At 38.5% G+C, this 21156-nt stretch overlaps 1 protein-coding gene across 5 annotated transcripts in view; it reads right to left on the minus strand.

The window, feature by feature from the left end:
• The window catches only part of CUNH6orf89 (chromosome unknown C6orf89 homolog), a 33639-nt gene extending 17553 nt beyond the window's left edge, over nt 1-16086 (minus strand). For 2 of the 5 annotated variants that reach the window (XR_005651442.1, XM_039856352.1), the window contains exons 1-4: nt 15894-16086; nt 10990-11082; nt 5718-5925; nt 5056-5269 (exon numbers count right to left, since the gene is read on the minus strand). Coding sequence is in view for 4 of the 5 variants with exons in the window: in XM_039856352.1 (XP_039712286.1) it covers nt 5056-5269; nt 5718-5925; nt 10990-11082; nt 15894-15895 (517 nt within the window). In the remaining variant the exon portion in view is untranslated. Of the gene's footprint in view, nt 1-5055; nt 5270-5717; nt 5926-8878; nt 8948-9752; nt 9902-10989; nt 11083-15893 lie in introns of all 5 variants that reach the window. The other 3 variants (XM_039856353.1, XM_039856355.1, XM_039856354.1) reach the window with 3 other exon arrangements.
• Nucleotides 16087-21156: the final 5070 nt, after the last annotated feature.

A 21156-nucleotide genomic window follows, 5' to 3' on the forward strand; every position in this document is an offset into this window, starting at 1 on the left:
TAATTTATAATGAATAAAACAAAATTTTAAAAATAGAGAAAAATATAATTTTTATAATTTTGGGAGCAAAAAAACCTTCTTAAGCAAGACACAAACCAAGATAAAGAAAAGCCATAAAGAAAAAAATGGAATATGTGGTGACAGAAGAATCTAACTATGGGGGTAAACACACAATGCAATATATGTATGCCTTATTGTTAAATTACTGGATTTCATAAACCAATGTTGCCAAAAATTAATTAATTTTAAAAAATGGACAGATTCAACCAGTATTTGCATATAAGAGGCAAAGAATATCTCGAATACATAATGAACTCCTATTTGATATAAATTTTAATGGGCAAAGAATATGAACAAGTAATCCACAGAAAAATAAATATAAATGGCCTATAAAACACATGAAAAGACATCCAACACCACTAACAATGAGATACCATTCTTTGGTTTTCTAACTGGCAGAACAATGACAATATCCAGTGTTGATGATCAACATATGCAAGTTTATGAAGACAATTTGGTAGTATTTATTAAAATTTAAAATGTGCCTGCCCTTTGACCCAGTTATTCTACTTCCAAGAATCTATCTTACAGAAATAATAGTATATGTATATAAAGATATGTATATATGAATGTCCTAGGTCTAGGAGCATTTTTTTATAATAGCAAAAAAAAAAAGAAATCTAGAAACTGTTCAATTATGGAACAGTCCCAGAATGGTATATGAAATTCTGAAAAATGTGTATCCTGGGCTGAATAGAGGTGTCCCCCCCAAATTCATGTCCTTCTGGAACCTCAGAATATGACCATATTTGGAAATAGAGTAAAAAAGATAGGGAAGAAAGGCACAAAGCTAAGAGCAGGGAGACTGTTTTAGTCACTGCTTTTAGAATAGTGCCTGGCATACAGTAGGGTCTCAATACACATTCGATGAATGAATGAGCAAACAAAGGAAACCTTGACTTTTCAGTAGGGTTAAGTCCAAGGGAAGAAAAATCAAATGAGTAGTCTGCACATGGAAAACCATCAAAATAGAGATTAAATAAATATAACTTCATGATTTCTTATATTAGATTTCTTATATTATGAATGTACTCAAGAAAAGCCTGTGAAGCCCATGACAAAGTTTCTGTGACTTTTACTGGTGCATGCTCAGTATTTAATCAGGCTACTCTCCAGCAGCTCATTTTTCTTAGCACCTCTTCTAGCATCCTGGGCATGAGCAGGGGTGAAGTCTTGATGGTGAAGGCATCCTTGGCCAGGTTCCCTGCATGAGTGCCAGCATGCCCAAAGCCATTTTCATACACCGTAGGGATGGAAGGAATCCAAAAAATCATTTTGCCAATAGCCTTGCCTTCAGAAAGCAATGTATTTGAACCATTCCAAACTACAGAGTCCATCTAGTTTTATGAGTTGTCCTTGTATAAAAATGTCTCTAAATGTGAGGCTTTAGTCAATCCCTTGCACATCAGTTTCTTCATCTTAGAAAATAACATAAAAATGGTAACTATGTTATGTGACTGTTGTGAAGACAGAAAATACATGGCACAGTGCCTGGTATATGGTAAGCGCTTGACAAAGCTGTTATCACCTCAAGGAATGCCTCACTCATTTGAAAATAAAAGAGTAAGGCATTGTCTGAGGTCTGAGCATTTCCTCTTTGGGTACTGGCCTGGACTCCATTTCTGATTATGTCCTCAGTTCTCAGTCAATGAATGATCTGCTATTCCTAAAACTCTATGACGTTCCTAGATCCACTTCAACCTTCCCTTGAAAGTTCATAGATATATAAAGTTTCAATTATGCAGTATAGAAGTGTATCTTCTCATTATACCTGAGAACTGTCCCAGGCCTCCTCAGTATAAATAGGTGTTATAGTTAAAAATTATTAATGTCCAAAGTAAACAAAATAATTGAGCCTAATATGCTAGAATCTGGATTGGTTGAGGGCAGAGACAGCAGGCAGTAAGTGTGGTATAATGGAAAGAATAATAGACTAGAATTAAGAAACTTAAGGTTCAAGCACTAGTTTGCCACCTTTAGTTGGGTAAGCAACTTACTTCACCTCTCCTGTCCTCAAAGTCCTCTTTATAAACGGGGGTATGTACTAGAACAGTTCTTTTTTAAAAACTTTTTTTTTTTAAGCACTAATACTCAATGATTCATGGAAGGGTGAAAGCCAAGAGGATGGATGCTAGCAAGGTCAAAGTGGACATAAAAGTAGGAGGCCAGGGGGAAAAAGAACTTAGAATATTAATGTGAAGGGAAAACTATGGGTTAATAAATGAAAGGATTAAGTCAAACATTACCTATAATGGTGCAGACTAGGAGGATGAGCTGGGCTGACTGCCTAGAAAAAGACTAGTTCAGGAAAATTCTAAAAGACCAATAGGTTGGAGAACTGTTTATCTTTAGACTTGCACTACCAGCTGGGAAGAACCTCGTTTCTTCAGAGACTAGGGAGCTGAAGAGAGAAAGCATCTGGTGATCTGAGAGAGAGTGTGTGTGGAACTCCCAAATCAATCTTAACTCTAGACTCTTCAGGTGCTGTGTAGTTACAAACTACTCACACAGGAGGTTAGGAGCTCAAACTGTGAAGATGGGCCGCCTGGGTTCAAACCATGGTTCCATTACTTACTAGACTTGGGACCTTGGGTAAATGACCTAATCTCATTACACCTTAGTGTCTTCACCTGTAAAATAGGTGTAACACACAACCTACCTCACAAGGTAAAGATTAAATGAGCTAGTGTATGGAAAGTCCTTTGGACAGGGCCTGGCATCTGATAAGTACTAAATAAGAGTCAGCTTATTTATTTTCTGCTGCAGGAAGAAATGTTTACATGACTCCCTACAGAATCATTTCATTCTCAAGAGGATTTAGGGGCAGGGTTTCCTGCCCAAGGCTGAAACCTAGAAAAAGAACCCCACTTCTGTTGCCTTTTGTTCCCAGGGTGGAGTCAAGAGGAAAAACTATTAGTCGGAAGGAAACCTATCACCACAGGTGGTGGTGCCTCTGGTATATCACCCCTGCTCCCATTGCCCTCCAAATTCCTACGGCACCACTGCAAGAAGTGTCAGATGACTCCAGGGAACACCAGACAGACCAGCCCTTAAGGAAACAATACTCCAGGGCTTTCCTTTGGGGAGCGGAATGTAGTGCTAAGTAATCCAAGGAAAAGGTAGTTGTTTTTTTGGTACCATGACATCAGGAATGATAATTCAAATTTTTTTACTCTTCTGGCTCTTTTACAGGCCCAGCAGTTCTCACTTCTTATATTTAACTGTCCTCAGTATATTTCTATTTACCCCTTATATTATGATGCAGTCTTAAATTTCTTTTCAAATGCAATGCAAAATGCTGTTAGCTCTACATGTCTACAGCTTCCTGGAGTCATCACACACAGGAAAATATAGTGTATCAATATGCAAATTACAAATAAAAGCAGCACTTCAATAGAATCAACGATATTTATGAGATAAAACCACACCCTTCCAATGTTCTTTTTTTATAACTGAGCTCTGAGGACCCATTTCATTTCCATCGCAAGGCAAAATACTCATTTGAAGTTGACCAAAAAATCAGGTCTGTTGATGAGACTCTAAAGTTTCTTGAATTTTCAAACTCCAGTTTAGGAAGTGAGCCATCATTGTCCACTGACTATTCTTAACTCAACAGTCTGTGAAGATTTACTTTATAAGACAAGGGAAAAAGAAACTGCCATCAACCTGGTCCACTGACTTTCTCTAATGTGCTAAAGGGCAGAAGACGCTTCATGGAGGCAATGAGGGGAAGGCAGGAAAGGAGACTGGTGCGGCCGAGGAAGCAGCACAGGCTGGCCTGACTGACAAGCTTCCCTGGCTCCTTCTCCCACATGCTCTGGACTTTCCTGATAGGAGCTGGAAACTTCATTTTTTTTTTTTTTAGCTTTAATGACATTTCTAAAACCACCTTCCCAATAAACAAAGGAAGCTATATTTGAAATTAAAAACTCTAAATATATGAGCTAATTAAAAAAAAAAAAAAAACCACTCATGAGGTTGAGTTTATGATGATCCCTCCGATTTTGATATAATTTTGGAAAACTTTCCATGATTTCCTCAAGTGTGCAACAAAAACTTTCAAAGGAGACCCAATTCAAATGATGGCTTTTTTGTAACTGATTAGGTCTTGCCTTAAAGAATGGCATTATAATTATAAAGCTTAGCTTCAATTAGTAAATTTTTCTGAAAACAATGCTGAAGAGAAAACATACTTCCTAAACAGTTATACTGGGTCCTAAAGGTTTCAGAACAGTTATACAAAAAGTTCTGTTATCCATTTGTGATACTAATTTACATATTCCTTCATATGGGCAAATAAGATTAACACCACCAAAAAAACTAAAATCCCCAAATATCCCTCTATTCTTTCTCAAAAAGTAAACTGCAAGTTTTACCACAGCTTCCACTATTCTCAAAAGAAACTCTTCAAATGTCTGTCAGGCTAGGAATTCCTATGCTGCCACTGACGCTGTGACCAAATTTAAATGTTTCAGAAGTTCAACTTATTGGCAAAATTATGCATTTAGAAGCACTAAATAAGTGCACTATGACACAGAGAGAAAAGACTAAATTGAAAGCAAGATATACCTAGACAAAAAACTTAGCCAACAGGGATCTGATTAAAAGCAAGCTGGACCCAGATGCTTTCAAAAAACTGACAGCTATTTATGCAAATATCTATTGTGGATAGGGATCACAGGAGAGAAAAAGGTAGAAAAGATACATTCAAATCCTTCCTATAAACAAAAACACTCATCACCACGCGTGTTTGGAATCAGGGGATTTGAATTTGACTGTACCAGATGTGTTTCTCAGGCAAATTTCTTAATCCCTCTGAGCCTTAGTTTCTCAATCTGCAAAATGAGGATAATAAAACCTATCCCACGGTTTTAGTAGGGATTGAATTAAATGAGACAATATAGGAAAAGTCTCTCTCATCAGACGTCAATAAATGTTATTCCCTTTCAGATCAAGAAAGTTGTTATCTCTTAAGTAGTAAATGCAGTGTTCTACCTGGAAAGGATCTGTCTTCATCACCCCCATGCAGAGGAACTCCCTTATTTTCTGGCATATACTTCTTGGTAATGGGCAAGGACATCAGCCGGATGTGATATATGAGTGAGCGCCAGGTGTGAGCTCCAGAAAGCACTGGTTCAGGTGGTAAAGGGCTAAAAGGTTGAATCACAAAGTAGGCAGTGAGCAAGATTAATCCCAGGGTTGCAAGGACCTACGAGGGAATAGGAAAAGCATTAATAATTGAACCAGGGGGGAAAAAAAACTTCAATGCCAAGAAAATAACAGGCTTCTTCTACTATTTCCAATGTGCTTTAAGAACTAATCCATTTTCATAAGCCATTTACATTTACTTCTGAAAGCATTTAAAGTTCGAGAATTATGAGGACTATAAAGCACACCACGCTTCTATGATATGACCAGGGGATATGTCTGTCCACCATTCAAAAATACACACGAGTACAGTTTAAATATAAAGACACAGATTTTATCTAGGACATTTAACAAAAATCAAATTTTCTAGTAACACATGGTAAACAAGGCCAATTTATTCACAGAAAAACCAAGGTTCAATGGCGGAATTAGTCAACAGTTGTATATGAAGAGAAATATAAAGAGTCTGGGCTCCATCTAAGTTTTTCCAAGTCAGAACACAATTTTACCTTATACACAGCTATAAGGAGAGGATACTGGGGTGGCCTCCTCTGAGGTTCATTCTTTTCCAGCAACTGTCTGATAAATTTTTCAATTGCCTTCTCTGACATGCCACATTGGTGGCCTGTCTGTCTCACCAAATCAACAGTTTCTGAAAGTTTGTCATAAATGCTGAGCTCATTGGCAGCAAGATCCATGTCTTCCAATGCAAAATCCCTGAGAGAGAGAATAAACGTAAAAAGAAAGATGGTTTTTTTAAAAGTACTTTTTCCTCATAGCTATTTGCTTTAAAACAGTGCTTCTTGACCATCTGTGGGGAAGAACCAGTTTTGTTTTTCCCAATCCACTGTAGGCCAATACTTTTGTAAAACACAGTGAATATGTCGAGACAATGTCAAACTTGCTACACAAGTTTTTAAGTGTGACTTAACCGTAAACTAGTAACGAACAGTTTACAGACCAGCACTGGTTTCCAACCACTTCGAGGAACACTGGTCTAGAGCACAATAAATCCCTAATGGGACTCTGAAACACTAGTGTCATCCAAAATGATTTCTGAAACCAATCACAAAAAATCTGCTACTGGTAATTTACTAAATCAAAAGAAATGGAATATGGAGAGTGTTGTTGATCAATTCTTTCTTTCAATTTACATCAGATAGACTTGTGGAACAAAAAAATTTAACTTCCACAGCTGAAAGTCTTTCTGTAAGTAAGGTTTTATTGAGCCAAAAATGCTAGCCAAAAAGTTCACACCGGTCTTGGGGGAATGGAATCTAAACCACAAGCAGCATGGGTAAGCAGAAAAGACAACATGTCCACTGTCCTAGGGCTTTGCAAGTATTTTTATACATCAAGTTGGGGAAGGGGGAATGATAAGAAAGATCTGAAAGAAATTTACACTAGCTATAGGCAAAGGGGTGAGAAAAGGTAAACGGGGCCAGCTCTGGGGTACAAGCAGAGTCCACACAAAGAAATGTTCGTTCCTGTAGATTGGCTGTGGGTAGCCATCCGGAAACAACAAGTAGAGGCTCCTGGAGTTTGATGGTGCCTGGCTAAAATAATCTGCAGAAATAACCACCTGGAAATTAATCCGAAGTTCTAATAGGCAATGGATGTGAGCAGTCTTTTGTTATCTGGCTAGCAGCCATTAACAGACTAACAGTTCTGTCTCTTTCTCTCACTCTCCTGTCAGGTGCTGTGATTTAATTTAGAACATCTTGGAATTTTCTCCTTATCAGATCTTTTAGCAACACAAGAGAAGGAACTGATCACTGTAGGTAAGATTTACTGTGAGAAACATGCTGATTCGCTTTGTTCCTGGCAGGGCAAGGATTTCAGGCAACACGAAAACCATAGCACGGGAGCTCTTCAGACCTAGCAGGCTGCAGTCCTCATGCTTTTCTGCAAACACAATTTTAGACAATAAGGGGCATTTTACTTGTAGAAAACTAAACTTAAGAGCTAAAATTATAAAACTCAGGAAAATCTTCATGACACTAGATTAGGCAATCATTTCTTAGATATGGCACCAAAAGCATGAGGAGCAAAAGAAAAAATAAACTGGACTATGTCAAAGATTAACTATTTTTGTGCTGCAAATGATATTGTCAATACTTTAAAAAACCTAACACCTATAACTAATTTCAAGAATCAATTTGTTCTCATAGTTATTTTAAGACAAATGGTTTCACAGTGACTATAGAACCAAAGGTAAAATGGCAAGTAAAATTCTCTCTGTATCATTCGTAAAATGAAATTGAATAGTTCTTTAAAAAAAAAAGTGCTTGTGTTATAGAACACTAATATTTTTCTTTATTTATAGGAGGAAAGACATGTAGGTTATGACATATTTTTTTTTTTTTTAATGTAGAAAGTCCTCTTATTTCACGTACTTCATCACCATAGTGCTTCTACTCTCAAAAAGGACTGGCAAGGTATAAATCTATTTTTTTCAGGAAGGAGATACCACTACTTGTAGAGCAGAGGGTAAAAGTCATGTAGCTCCAGCAGAGAAAAGGAGGCCTGAAATGCCACAAGCCAGCACACACCTCAGCAAATCTCCTCTTCCAGCAGCGTCTCCTAATGACTCCAGATTGGTCCCTTTTATGACTATAAACCTTTTAGTCCACTAGTTCTGAAGCATGCCTGAGCATTCAAATCACCTGGACGGCTTTTAATGAATATTCATACCAAGGCCTCAACCCAGAGCAATTAAATCAGACTTCTAATGGTGGATTGACAGGAAGGTAATCAAGAGTTTTAGGAACTGGGGGAGGAAAGGAAGAACTCCACAAACTAAAGGAGATACATCCTTTCCCCAAACTCTCTGCTCTTGCTCAAAGTGCTTTTCAAAGGCCATATAGACCTTCATTTGAAGCTTTAGATAGAAGCATGGTATAAACTCTATTTAAAAATGTTTATTTCAACAAATGGTGCTGGGAAAACTAGATATCCACATGCAAAAGAATGAAGTTGGACTCCTCCTTCTACCTTCCACAAAAATTAACTCAAAATGTATCAGAGACCTAAACCTAAGAGCTAAAATTATAAAACTCTTAGAAAAAAACAGGAAAATCTTCATGATACTAGATTAGGCAATGGTTTCTTAGATATGGCACCAAAAGCATGAGGAACAAAAGAAAAAAAAATTGGACTATGTCGAGGATTAACTATTTTTGTGCTGCAAATGATACTATCAAGGAAGTGAAACAACCACCCACAGAATGGGGGAAAATATTTGCAAGTCATATCTGATAAAGGACCAGTATTCAGACTAAATAAAGAATTTTTATAATTCAATAATAAAGACAAATAACCAAATTAGAAAATGAGCAAAGGATTTAAATTGACTTTCTCCAAAGAAGATATACAAATGGCCAATAAACTCATGAAAAGATGTTCAGCATCATTAGCCATAAGAGAAATAAATATCAAAACCACAATGAGAATGGTTATAACAAAAACTCAGATAATAACAAGTGCTGGCAAACATGTTAAGCAACTGGAACCCTTGTATAGTGCTGGGAATGTAAAAGAGTACGGCTGCTTTGGAAAATAGTTTGGTAGTTCCTCAAAAATTTAAATACAGAGTAACCATATGACTCAGCAATTCCACTTTTACGTATGAACCCAAGAGAATTTAAAACATATTCACACAAAAACTTACATGTGAATGTTCAAGCAGCATTATTCATAATAGCTCAAAAATGGAAGCAATCCAAATGTCCATGATCTGCTGAATGGATGGATAAAACGTGCTATATCCATACAATGGAATATTATCGAACAGTGAAAAGTAATGAAATACTGACACACGATACAACATAAACAAACCCTGAAAACATTTTGTACGTCAAAGAAGACAGTCATAAAAGACCACATATTACATGACTGCATTTATATGAAAAGTGAAAAACAGGCAAATCTACAGAAACAAAAAGTAATTAGTGGTTGTCTAGAGGAGGGAGCAGGGAGGAATGAGAAATAACTGTTAATAGATACAGGATTTCTTTCTAGAGTGACAGAAATGTTCTAAACTTAGATTGTGGTGATGGCTGCACAGCTCTGAATATAATGAAAACCAGTGAACTGTGCTTTCTAAGTGGTTGAATTTTATGGTATATAAGTTATACCTCAATAAAGATGTTTTCAAAATGTATATTTATAGAATTTGAACTTCCCCCCATTGTGGTATGGCACTACACTGTCATAATTTTGCTAAGTTAGTTGGTTTATTTCCACATCCAAAAAATAAGAGGACTGAACCAGAAGGTTCAAGTCGCCACTAGTTTTAAAATTTTAAGAATGTATGAATACTGCAGCAAGTAGAACAAATTCAATTCACTAAAAACTAAAGACTTATGTCCAATTGCATTCCTATATTACCATTTCCAGTTATGCCACCCTATATGCCAGGTACTATGCTAAGCACTCAAGGAACATTATCTCAGTAAACTGACACAGCGATGCTATAAGGTAGATGTGATTAATTCCACTTCACAGATGTTGGAACTAAGGCTCAGAAAGGTTTCATTACTTACCAGGATGTGAACCCAAGTGTGACTTCAGGGTTGGTGCTTTTAACCTTTATGCATACTGCCTTCCTTACCAAGTATTTTCCTGTTCTGAGATGGCAGTTCCAAAACCACAACACTGTGTCCCTTGATTATCACATATGAGTGGCTGAGAACTGGAAAGAGATTGACTAAAGTGATATTGGAAAAATAATAAAATGATAACTTATTACAATATTTTTCACATCTTGCTTTTGTGACTAGTGATTCCAGAGAGGGCTTTAAATTAACAAAGATATTCTACACAAGAAAGCAGAGATAATATTCATTTAAGAACACTACAATAAATTATCCAACAATACCTAGTCAAGATCCACTAAAACTCAGTAGAAGACCAGAAAGGAGAGCAGAGGGAATTCTAGAAAAAGATCCAGTAAAAAATTTTAAAGTGTTAGAAAGTGGGGCACATGTAGGTATCCCTCAGGCAGAAGCAAACAACATACTGGTGTGCCCCTATGGGAACTATGAAGGGGACAGAGTGCAGGCGAGGCTAAAAGGAGGACCAACTATCATCATTTGATGACTGGTTTATAACTTTTGTAAACCTCTGCCTACTTTTGATACACATAAAAACCTCATCAGGGAGTGTCTGAGATCTTGCTCCCCAGCATGTCATCAGTTTGGCTCAAATAAAATCTCATAAAAAAATTTTTTCAGTCTCATTAAACTCCCAGTTTAAACTACAAAAACGAGGAGTTTTTTTTGCAACTCAAGTATATATTACGATACTGGAAATATTTTTGCAAGCTGTACATCCTCCTTCCCTGAGATTCTGAAGTTATCGGAAGGGCAGTTACTAATAATTTTGTGAAGTTTCTAAGAGCACATGGGGATCTTGATAATAAGACCTCCTTTTACCTTCAGTTAGGTTAGGTCAGTGGTTCTCAGCTGGTGGCGATTCTGCCCCCCAGGAAACCTTTGGAATGTCTGGAGACATTTTTGATTGTCACACTTGAAGAGTACTACTGGCATCTAGTGGATATGATGTTAATTAAACAACAACAAAAAACCTTATCCCTTTAGGTCAGGGTTTCAAACTAGCAGAGCAGCTCCCACCCTGTGATCTACTGAAAATCAGCCCTCAACACAAGAATTTGTTTAAAAATAAAATCATGCCCCTTTAAAAAAAAAATCAAACACAAAAGTCATGGCTAAGCATCAAGTATGAGTGAAATGAGCTGAGGCTTGATGTCAATCTCTTTACCTCCAGAAAGAAGGTCCAACTCTGGCAGAAATGAGCCTTGCCACAGAGGGAAGTTCCGAAGAGTGAGCTTGACTCTCCAACAGTGGCTTATACCTGCAAGGGCACAGGCAAGATCACTAGCAGAGTTACAAAAAATCAAGATATCATGCACCACTCTGGACATACTGAATTGCCAGAACCTCTGGGAGAGAGACCCAGGTGAAGAAGTTTTCAAACCTCTTTCCCTGATTAGAAGTACACCTCCAATTAGGAGACACTGCTTTAGAACAATAGTTCTCAACTCAGGGTGATTTTGCTCCCCAGGGGACATTTGGTAATCTCTGAAGACATTTTTGATTGTCAAAACTGGCATCTTGTGGGTAAAGACTAAACATCCTACGATGAACACTTCAGCCCCTACAACAAAGAACTGTCCTGCACAAAATGTTAAAAGTGCTAAGATTAAGAAATTCTGTTTTCAAGAGAAGCCCGGGGGAGGTAAGCCAGGGGGCTGTTCACTTCTGAAGGAGTATTTCAGGAATAGGAGAAAGAAACTGACAGTGCAGATGAAATGTTCTCCACAATTCCTTCTGTGTCTCAGTCTAGGAAAAAACAGGACAGAGGCATAACTAATAGAATAACTGATAGAAGGTATCAATAAAAACATCTGTTTAAAGCAGAAAACAGGTTAAGAGGTCAGAATAAATGTAAATCTCTTCTTGGCTCTGTTTAATATAGAATTCCTCTATTGACATAAATATGTCCTAAAACTGATATGACATCACCCTGGAGGTTCTCAGCTTTCCAAATTAAACAGCTATGCCAGCTAGGCAACTCTAAAGTATAACACTAATTCATCTAGTTAAAACACAAAACACTGTAGAGTTCAGAAAGTAAGTTTTAAAAGCCCATCTAAATAAATATGACCAAACTTCAACAGTGGGAGCAATATCTAAAGTAATATTAAATATTCTTTTTCCCCTACTAGGTTCTTTAGTATTATGCAAGCTATGTAGTATGATAAATCATTCTTTAGTGTTATGAATATATTCCATTCTATTTTGTCCAATGACTCCCATTAATTGAAGATATGTTCTACTACAGGGAAAAAATGTGGTCTTTGGATTGTAATAAAAACCACTAAGAAATAATAAACATATTTAAAGGGAAAATAACTGATAACATTAAAACATGATTTAAAAGAGCAGCAATTTAAAATTGCAGTAAGTGCTTAAGATTTACCATTGAGATAATTCTACTTTTTTGCACTTTTATCATCACTTGAATCTAATGGTTCTCTTTCTGAACAACTCTGCCCAGTGAGATTTGAAGAGTCTAGTACTTTCTTCACTCTCTCGAAAATATGCTTCTTTCATTATTCTCCCAACTTTCTATGTTGAAAAATTATAAGCCTCCAGGAAAACTGAAATAGTACAATGAACATCTTAGATTTGCCAGAGATTCACTAAAGTTCACCAATTGTTAACTGGTGAACTTTAGTGCATCTTTTTAACCAATTGTTAACTGGTGAACTTTAGTGCTATTTTTATAAAAACCATTTAAAAGTTAGTTGCAACACATCACAAAACCATTTGTAAATGTTTCAGCATCTCTTAAGAATAAGGGCCATAGTCAAATTTCTCTGTCCAAAAAATGCCAGATAGCTTTTAAGAAACCTAAGACCCAACCAATGTGCAACACATATCACAGTTGTTGTGTCTCTTTGGTCTACTTAAATCTAGAACAGATCCTGGCTTTTTTTTGACACTGATATATTTGAAGCAGGATCCCCTATATTTTTAAACTTATCTCTACCTGCTCCTATCTTCACTGTTTCCAGTTTCTACTATTTAAAAAATAATAATCATTCCTCTCTAGATCTCCATTGGTTGTGCTCTCCCTCCTGCTTCACAGACAAGCTCCTCAAAAAAAAAGGCAAAGCATCACTTCATCTCATTTCTCAGGTCTCCACTCATTTATTAATCTGCTGAAATCCTATTTCTGTCCCTCTCACACCACTGATATTGCTTTCACTAAGGTCACTGATGGCTGTCTACATGACAAGTCCAAAGGACATTTTTCAGTTATCAATTTACCTGAACTCTCTGCAACAACTGCTGTGCTTACCCACTATTTCCCTCAAGTACTCTCAAGTCCTGGCATGATTCTCTTGTTCTCTTCCTAGTCTATGTCCCTAAATGCTGGCATTTATCACAGTTGTCTTTGACCTTCTCATTCCCTCCATGGCTTTAATGACCAACTATTAGTGAGTCCCAAATCTCTTCTCCAGTTTAGAACTCTCTACAGAATTCAAGATCCAAATTTCCTATAGTTCCCTATATGTAATGGGTCCATAATTGACTTATTTTCCTCCTGCAACTGATTTCTCCTATTCCTTTTAATTAATGGAAACATCAGTTCTCCAAATATAAAACCTCTAGTCCTTCTTCCTCATCCCTACCAATGAACCAATCACTAAATCCTCAATTCTACCTCCTGTATAGTTCACATTCATCACATTCTTCACCTCCTCTTTAGCTCTGCATTAATGGCAGTTAAGGCCCTCAACATCTCTCCCACAGATCATCGCAAAGATATATTTAATCTCTATACTTCCAAGCCTCCTCCTCTTCACTGATCTCTTGATTCTCTCCACAAGTTTTTTTTCTGTAACACAAATTGGTTCACATTACTCATTTATTTAAAGTTTCTTGACTCTCCATACCCGGCTGGGAACAATTCAGCATGGTGGAACTGGAAAAAGCTGGATGAAATTCTAGATTCTGCATCTACTGTGTGGCCAGGAAACTCTCTAAGCACTTGAGTTTTCACTGCGTCTGTCAAACAATGCTGTTAAGGGACTATTAGATGATGTACGTAAAACCAATACCAAAATTAAATACTTATTAATTTTTGTAAGATGTCCCAATTACTTAGCCTGGCCCTTTATGATCTGGTCACTGCCTTCCTGTTCAGTCTCATTTCCCATTCCTTCCTCACATTCTTCACTGTCACAACAGTTCACATCTTTTTGCTTTTGTACACATAATTTCCTCTGCCTACAAAGCCTAGCCCCCAGTGCTTTGTCCAATGACTGAACTCTTTATTCCAAAATTGATTTTTGCCCTTTGAACCTTAAACACTACTCTATGTCTTACATCTATTTTTGTCTCCTTTTGACACTAAATTGTTTCTTTAAAGCACAGATAGAGAAAATAACACAAGAAACTAACAGCCATCATGGAAATTCATCTGAGACATGGAACTTGGTTAATGTGTTAACAAGTTTATAGAAAGGAACTAAAGTGATCTTTCTCTTCCCAAACTAATTTAATGTAACTAATGCTTTATTCATTTTTTTATTCTTATTATTAAAAAAATACATCAGCCTAATGAAGGTTTAGGTGAGCAGGTCAGGAACCTTACACTTGAACATTCTCTGTGGTGTTATGTAGTAGCTGTGGAGGAACAGGAATTCAAACTGGGTCTTGAAATTGTTTTGGTCCAAAGCAGAATTGGCCTAAAAGGGCCTCTCTTTGACATGCAAGGTGGGCTATATGAACTTCAGTCAAAACTCTGATGTAATGAAGGGGACTGACCAAGTTTTGCCACTCTTAAGCTGCCTTCTGGAATATCGGTTTTAAGCTGGTAATTAAGAAAATACTCAGAAAGCACCTTTTGCCTTCAACCTTTTCCTGCTGAAGAGATTCAGATGGGAAAACTTGCTTCAGGGAAGCTTAACAAAATCACTTTAGCATTAGAGGGGAAGATTCCAAGCAGGAGTCTGTTGGCTAAATACCACCCTCCCCCTTCCATTGTTTTCTGGGTTGCCTAGCGAAAATTCACCTGCCGTGTGTTCCACGTTTCCTCAATTACCTGCAAATTGCTTATTTTCACTTTTGAAATCTAAGATCCCCTTCTCCTTTGTCCAAAATGACACATACACCCAATTTTGACTCACCATCTTTGGGAATTTCATGCTTATGTGAATTCCCTGTGTGCACTATTAAATTTTTTACTTTCTCCTGTTAACCTGTCTCTGTTAATTTGCCCAGCTAGAACTTAGAAGGTAAGAAGCGCAAAAATTGTTAGCCCCTTGAGTTTCAAAGTTGAATTTAGGTTAATGCATGTTGTTCCCTAGAGGAAAATTGTGATAACTCAAACTCAAATAAATTTATTAAGGGAGAGATGTCCATAGAAGATTCCACCATGGGAACAACCAAATGAGCAACTAAAAAAAAGTCAGAATAAGTATCTCGGAGTAGTCTCTATTATAAGGTGATGACAAAGGAAATATATTTGCTAATACCAGGGCTATGTGGGCTCTTAGGCCACAAAAGTGAGGCTTGTAGGGTTGTCTTAAAAACGAGGCAGGAGAAATTTTCTTGTATTAAAAGGCGATTACAAACAGCTCATTTACTCAGGTCAACAAATCAAGTCATATTCCTTCTGAAATCCGAGATACCATGTTTATCATATACCAAGTCAACACTCAAAAAAAAAAAAATCCCTCTTTAGAAAAAAATGTTTCAGAGGGGGGCAGGGAATCTACTCTCAAAAGACACAAAAATTAGAAATCTGTGAAAAGGGCAGTGAAATCTAAACTTCGCTAGCACCGCTCATGTTTCGGAGACTTCTGTGACGCCTGAGAAACATGTTCAAGCAGCAGGGTCGACCTCGCTTTGCTCTCTCCGGCAGAGCTAAGGAAAGAAAGGGCGATATCTTAAAGGAGTCGACCCGTGTGGAGTTAAGGGGAATGCTGTCAGTGTACCAAACTCCAGAGGCTCAGGAAAGGGGTCAGCGCAGGAGCAAGGGGTGGCAGTGTCGGCGAGGGAGGGGCTACGCGAGGATGTCACAGACCCGCGCGGCGGCGACGCTGTTACGGGGCGGCCTCCCCTTCCCAGCCTCGGGCCCCAGTCACTCACATGCGGCGCCCGCGCCCCCTTGGGCTCCTCCCGCCTCGGGGACAGCCACCACCGGGCTAGGAAGCGAAACCGACAACTTCCTGCTTCCTGATGCGCAACCCGGAAGCAACTCCCCGTCTACAGACGAGGCTACAAGCCCCAGGGTAGCTCCTTCTTTCCGCCCCACGCTTCTACCGCTTCTGCCGCAAACAGAACGCGCGAAGCCACGGCGTACGCGGGAACTCTCGCGATATCTGGAGAGCATGGGTTCTTGCTCCCTCTGGCGTTCAGTTCTTTCTACTCAGTGTTCTTCAGACCTTGGCAATCTTTCACAGACTACGTACCTGAACTGATTCATTCAACAAGCATTTATTGAGACCCCTATTACATGCCAGGCAGCATGTTAGGCATTAAACAGTAGGCGTACAGGGATATATAAACAGACCTCTGGGACCTCCCTATCTAAAAGAGAAAGACAAGCAAGCAACTCAAATTTACACAGGGCCCACTCAATATATGTTGAGAGCTTACTCTGTGCCAGACATTACTAAGCACTTTATATTTGTGAAACCACCTCAACAACCCTATGATATAAAAAGCGCCACAACATTTATCCTCATATTAACCAAGCTGAAGTTTATGGAAAGGTTAATCTGCTGCGATTACGTATGTGAAGAGTGGCTCAGTCACTATTTGACCCTACGGTCCTTATCTTGCCCTGTCTTTAGGGCCAAAGATCTTAACTGCTTTCTACAAGAGATCTGCAAACAAAATGTTACAGAGGTCAGACAAAGCTACATTTACAAAGGCAATGTGATATTGATGTAGGAATAGGCAAACCAATTAAACACAATAGAGAGACCAAAAACAGGACCACTCATAATAGACATTTGCTTTACGACAAAAAGGAGTGAGGAAAGGATAATGCTTCCAATAAATGGTGCTGGGTCATCCATATATAAAAAAAAATGAAACGACTCTTATCTCACCATAATCTGAAATAAATTCTATGAGCATAATAGATCTATATGAGAAAAACAAAACAATAAAACTTTAGAGCTGCTCTGTCCAATACCATCACAATGCAAGTGACTATTGAGTACTTGAAATATCTGTAAGGGATAAGATTGATACATTGGACTACATTAAAATTAGAAACCTCTGATCATCAAAAGACACGATTAAGGGAACGAAAAGACAAGCTATAGAGTGAAAGAAACCAACAAAGAGCTTGTGTCCAAGATATGTAAAGAACTCCACAAATAAAAAAAAGAGCCAAATAGAAAAATGGGCAGATTTGAACACAAAAAGATATCACGAAAGAGGATATCTAAATTGAAAACACATTAAAAAAGAACGTTCAACTTCATTAATCATTAGTTGTTAGAGAAGTGATTACTGAGATATTGTACAGGCTCTAGAAGTGCTTAAATGAAAAAGACTCACAACACTGAGTGTTGGCAAGGAAGTGGAGCCCCAGGAACTCAGGCACTGCTGGTAAGAATGTAAATTCCTACAGCAATTTTGGAAAACAATCTGGTGTTAACCACTAAGTTATAATATACACATAACCTATGACCCAGCAATTCTGCTTCTAGGTCTATATCCCAAAAAATTCATGTATAGTACATGAAGATGCATACAAGAATATTTGTAGCAGCATTATTTGTAAAAGCCACAGTCTGGAAACATCCCAAATGCTCATTTACAGTAAAATAAATACATTATAATATAGTCATGCAACAGAATACTACACTGCCAACATGGATATATCTGACAAATGTAATGCTAAGCAAAAATAGCCAAATACAAAAAAATATTTTATGACTGTTATATAAGTTTATGTTTCAAAAAGTTAGAAGTTAGAAAGTAGTTACCTTTGGGAAGTGGGGAGGGGTGCTGATTAGTTGGGACTTCTATGGAATTGGAAACTTTTTTCTTGATTCGATGATGGTTACACAGGTGGGTTATTTTTGTAATAATTGAACTGTCACTTAGGATCTGTCTACTTTTTGGGATGTATATGTCAATTAAAATTTTTACTTTAAAAAAAGTGATCTGGGGAGTCCAGATGTCCTAGAAAGCCCATGTCTTCCTGGCCCCTTCTGCTGCTCTGATGCAGGGCAAATTTCCCTGAGTGGGGGTGAGACCAAGCCCTGCACCAAGAGAAGAAGAGAGTCCTTTAACAGAGAGTGAAGAAAGAATTCAACACACACGCCCAAGTTAGAGTCAAAAGGAAAGTTTATTAGAAAAGGGGTGACACTGCACAGAATGTGGTCTCCTTTCAGAGGCAGAGAGTGGGCGGGACAGTGCGAGAGACAGAGAGAGACTATAAAGGCACTGAGAGGGACTCAGAGTGTTCAGGGAATTCAGTTTATATGTCATTCTTTAGTTTCCCATTTCCTTTGATACAGTGAGGAAGGGGAAGAGTATCTAGAATGAAAAGGTAAGAATATGTAGAGTGAAAGGCCTGCTGGCAGTTTCTAGCCTTTAATCCATAGGTGGCCCATGGTTTTAGCCAGAGGGAATGACTCTATTCCTGTTTCCCCTGCACAGGTGTAGGGAATGGGCTGTTAGCAATCCCAGTAGAAAATCTTTCTTTGTTCTGAAGGTGTTCTCTTGGCCTGGCCGCAGGGCTAATCAGCATATTGCTGTCTCTGATTGTGGCTTGATTAACATTTTTAATTCTCTTGCCTCCTCCCTACATTTCTTCCAATGTACAAATCTGATTCTGTCACTTCACAGGTCCCTATAGCCCACAGAATCAAGTTCCAAGATCCTTCATGATTCTCTTTAACTCAATTCCAGGACAGCCCAAGAAAAAAAATCTCTGACTTCCCAACCTCTTTATAATGTTCCAGACCTACAAAGAGGAGAAACCTCTCCTGGCTTCAACATTTTTCAGCTCTCAGCTCATGTTTTCACTCCCAGAGAAATCTCTGACTACACAAAGCTGGGTCTGAAATAACCAGAGCTCAGGAAGCACTGTGTGCTTCCTTGTTACAGCCCTCACTTCACTCTGTGGATGTGTGTTTAATTGTTTATCTATCTTAGAATGTCTTTCCCAGCATGTTTGTTCCTTTGGGGCTAATCACAGTGCATATGACACATCTCTATCTCCCTCAGTGCCTAGTGGCTGGTAGGTGCTCCAGGAAAAGATTTAGAGAGAAAGTGACCTTGGAGGGGGCCTAGAAGGATTCAGACATTGGAGTCTGATAATGTCCATTATCAGGCACAAGGTATAGGAGTGAGAAGATTCAGAAGGAGGGAAGACATGAGCACATTCTGAGAACCTGGAATATCAATCTTGCTGAGGCTAAGGCTACTTATAGAAGAAAAAGTAGTCTTTAAAGATCAGTTTGGCATAGCCAGGAAGGCCTTGACTTTAATCTGTGGGCAGTGGGGAGCCACTGAAAATTTTTGAGTAGGGTAAGACATATGCTATGGGCATATACACCCAGTGGAAGATGAAGGCTAGATTGGAAGAGGAAAAACTAACTTTGGAAAGTTCAAGGGAAAAACAATTTTGATGGTCTGGGTAAAAGAAATTGAAGAATGGGAATCCACTTAAGAAACATTTCCCAAGTAAAATATATCAGAAAGTCTGTTGAGTAGTGGAAAGACTCAGGAGAGGAAGGCAGGGGAAATACTTCCAGCCCATAATAAATTCTAGTGGGCCCTGAAGCTGATTGCTTCCTCCTCTTACTCACTCAGAGCCCTCCACTCTAAAATCTGGCCAATGGGAGGCTGAGATAGCATGAGTGTGAAAATGCCTGGTAACCTGTAATGTGTGTGGGGATGTACCTGAGGGAGTGTGAGATGTCAAAGATATGTCTGGTGTCTAGGACAATAGCGATTGGAAGCATAGGAGGAGGAACAGTTTGGGGGAGAGGATAGGAAGGGAATTGACAGGTAAATCTATCTGTTTCTTTAGTGTTGGCCTCTCTCTATTGAGATTTAGAAAAACCCTTGACAAAGTTCCCAGGCTTGTTGGTGGGTTGGTGCCTTAGCTCCACTCAGCTACTGGAGGCTCCCTCTGTTTGGGTTCTGATCTGGAACAGGCTCAGTGTGATTGTTGAACTGAACTGAACTAAGACGTGGCCCCTAACATGGGCTCTTAACAATCTGCTCGTAGAGAAGAGAATCTGACACAAGTAGTTAGATAACAATAGAAGGTGGCACAGAATTAAAGACCAAGAAGAGAGAAAGGGAGAGAGCCTACTGTAGACAGGAATATAGAGGGGTTTCCTGAAGGAGCTGGGACAAAGGCATGGGTGAGGTTTGAGAAGCATTGCAAAGAAAGAGAACAGCCTGGGCAAAGGCCAGGAAATGGGAATGTGGGTGGCACATTTAAGGCATAGATAAAATAGTAAAAAATCAGGCTGGAGAAGTCAGTGAGGGGGCCAATGGTGAAGGGCCTTTAAGCCAAGGGCCAAGGGCTTATTTTAATAGGCAAAGGGAAACCATTTAACATTTCCTGGCAAAGACATAACATACTACAAGATATTTCCGGAAGAAGGCTTTGGCTGCTGTGTGTAGGATAGATTGGTGGGGGAAAGCTGGAAGGCAGGGAACCCAGCCAAACGGGGCTTTCTGAAATAATCCTGGTGTTAAGAATCTGAAACAGCAATAGGAGTGGGAAGGAAGGGATATAATTTGGGGATCTTTGGAAAAGGAATTGACAGGTCTTGATGATATGTCACTTGGAGCAGAGAGAAAGGATGATCTTTAAGTTTCCAGCCTGAAAAATGTTTCTGTAAAAGCTTATAATTTTGTTTTTAATAAAGGACATTTAGTCAGGAGAAACAGAAAGCTTAGACATAAATAAGTACTAGCTACTCTAATTTAATGTTAACTATTAGTTAAAACTCAGAAAAGGAATCCAGGCCTCTGTCAACTCCTTCTTGAAATCATTGACACCCAATGTTCTCTTGGGGACAAAAAGACCAACAAATGTTGAGTCTCTTGAGGAAAGATTTTGGAATGAGACAGCAAGACAATCTTATTCTTATGTAAAACCCCAATACACCCCCACTGTGCCCTGAGCCTCTTTGAGGAAGGCACAGAGATGAAGGAGGCCCAGTTCCTCTCTCAAGGAGCTCACTAATTTGGTCTTTACAACCTTGTATAAGCTTATTTCCAGTTGACAATTGAACTGTGGTTAAGAGCACAGACTCACAGCTGTGATACTTTGAGCCAGTTATTAATGTCTCAGTTTCCTCGAAGTAAAAAGGAATAGTAATATCTACCTTATGGGGTTTTGAAGATGAAGTATTGTCAAAAG

The sequence above is a fragment of the Pteropus medius genome, unplaced genomic scaffold (genome assembly GCF_902729225.1).
Source record: "Pteropus medius unplaced genomic scaffold, Ma_sr-lr_union100, whole genome shotgun sequence".
Taxonomy (NCBI): Eukaryota; Metazoa; Chordata; class Mammalia; order Chiroptera; family Pteropodidae; genus Pteropus; species Pteropus medius.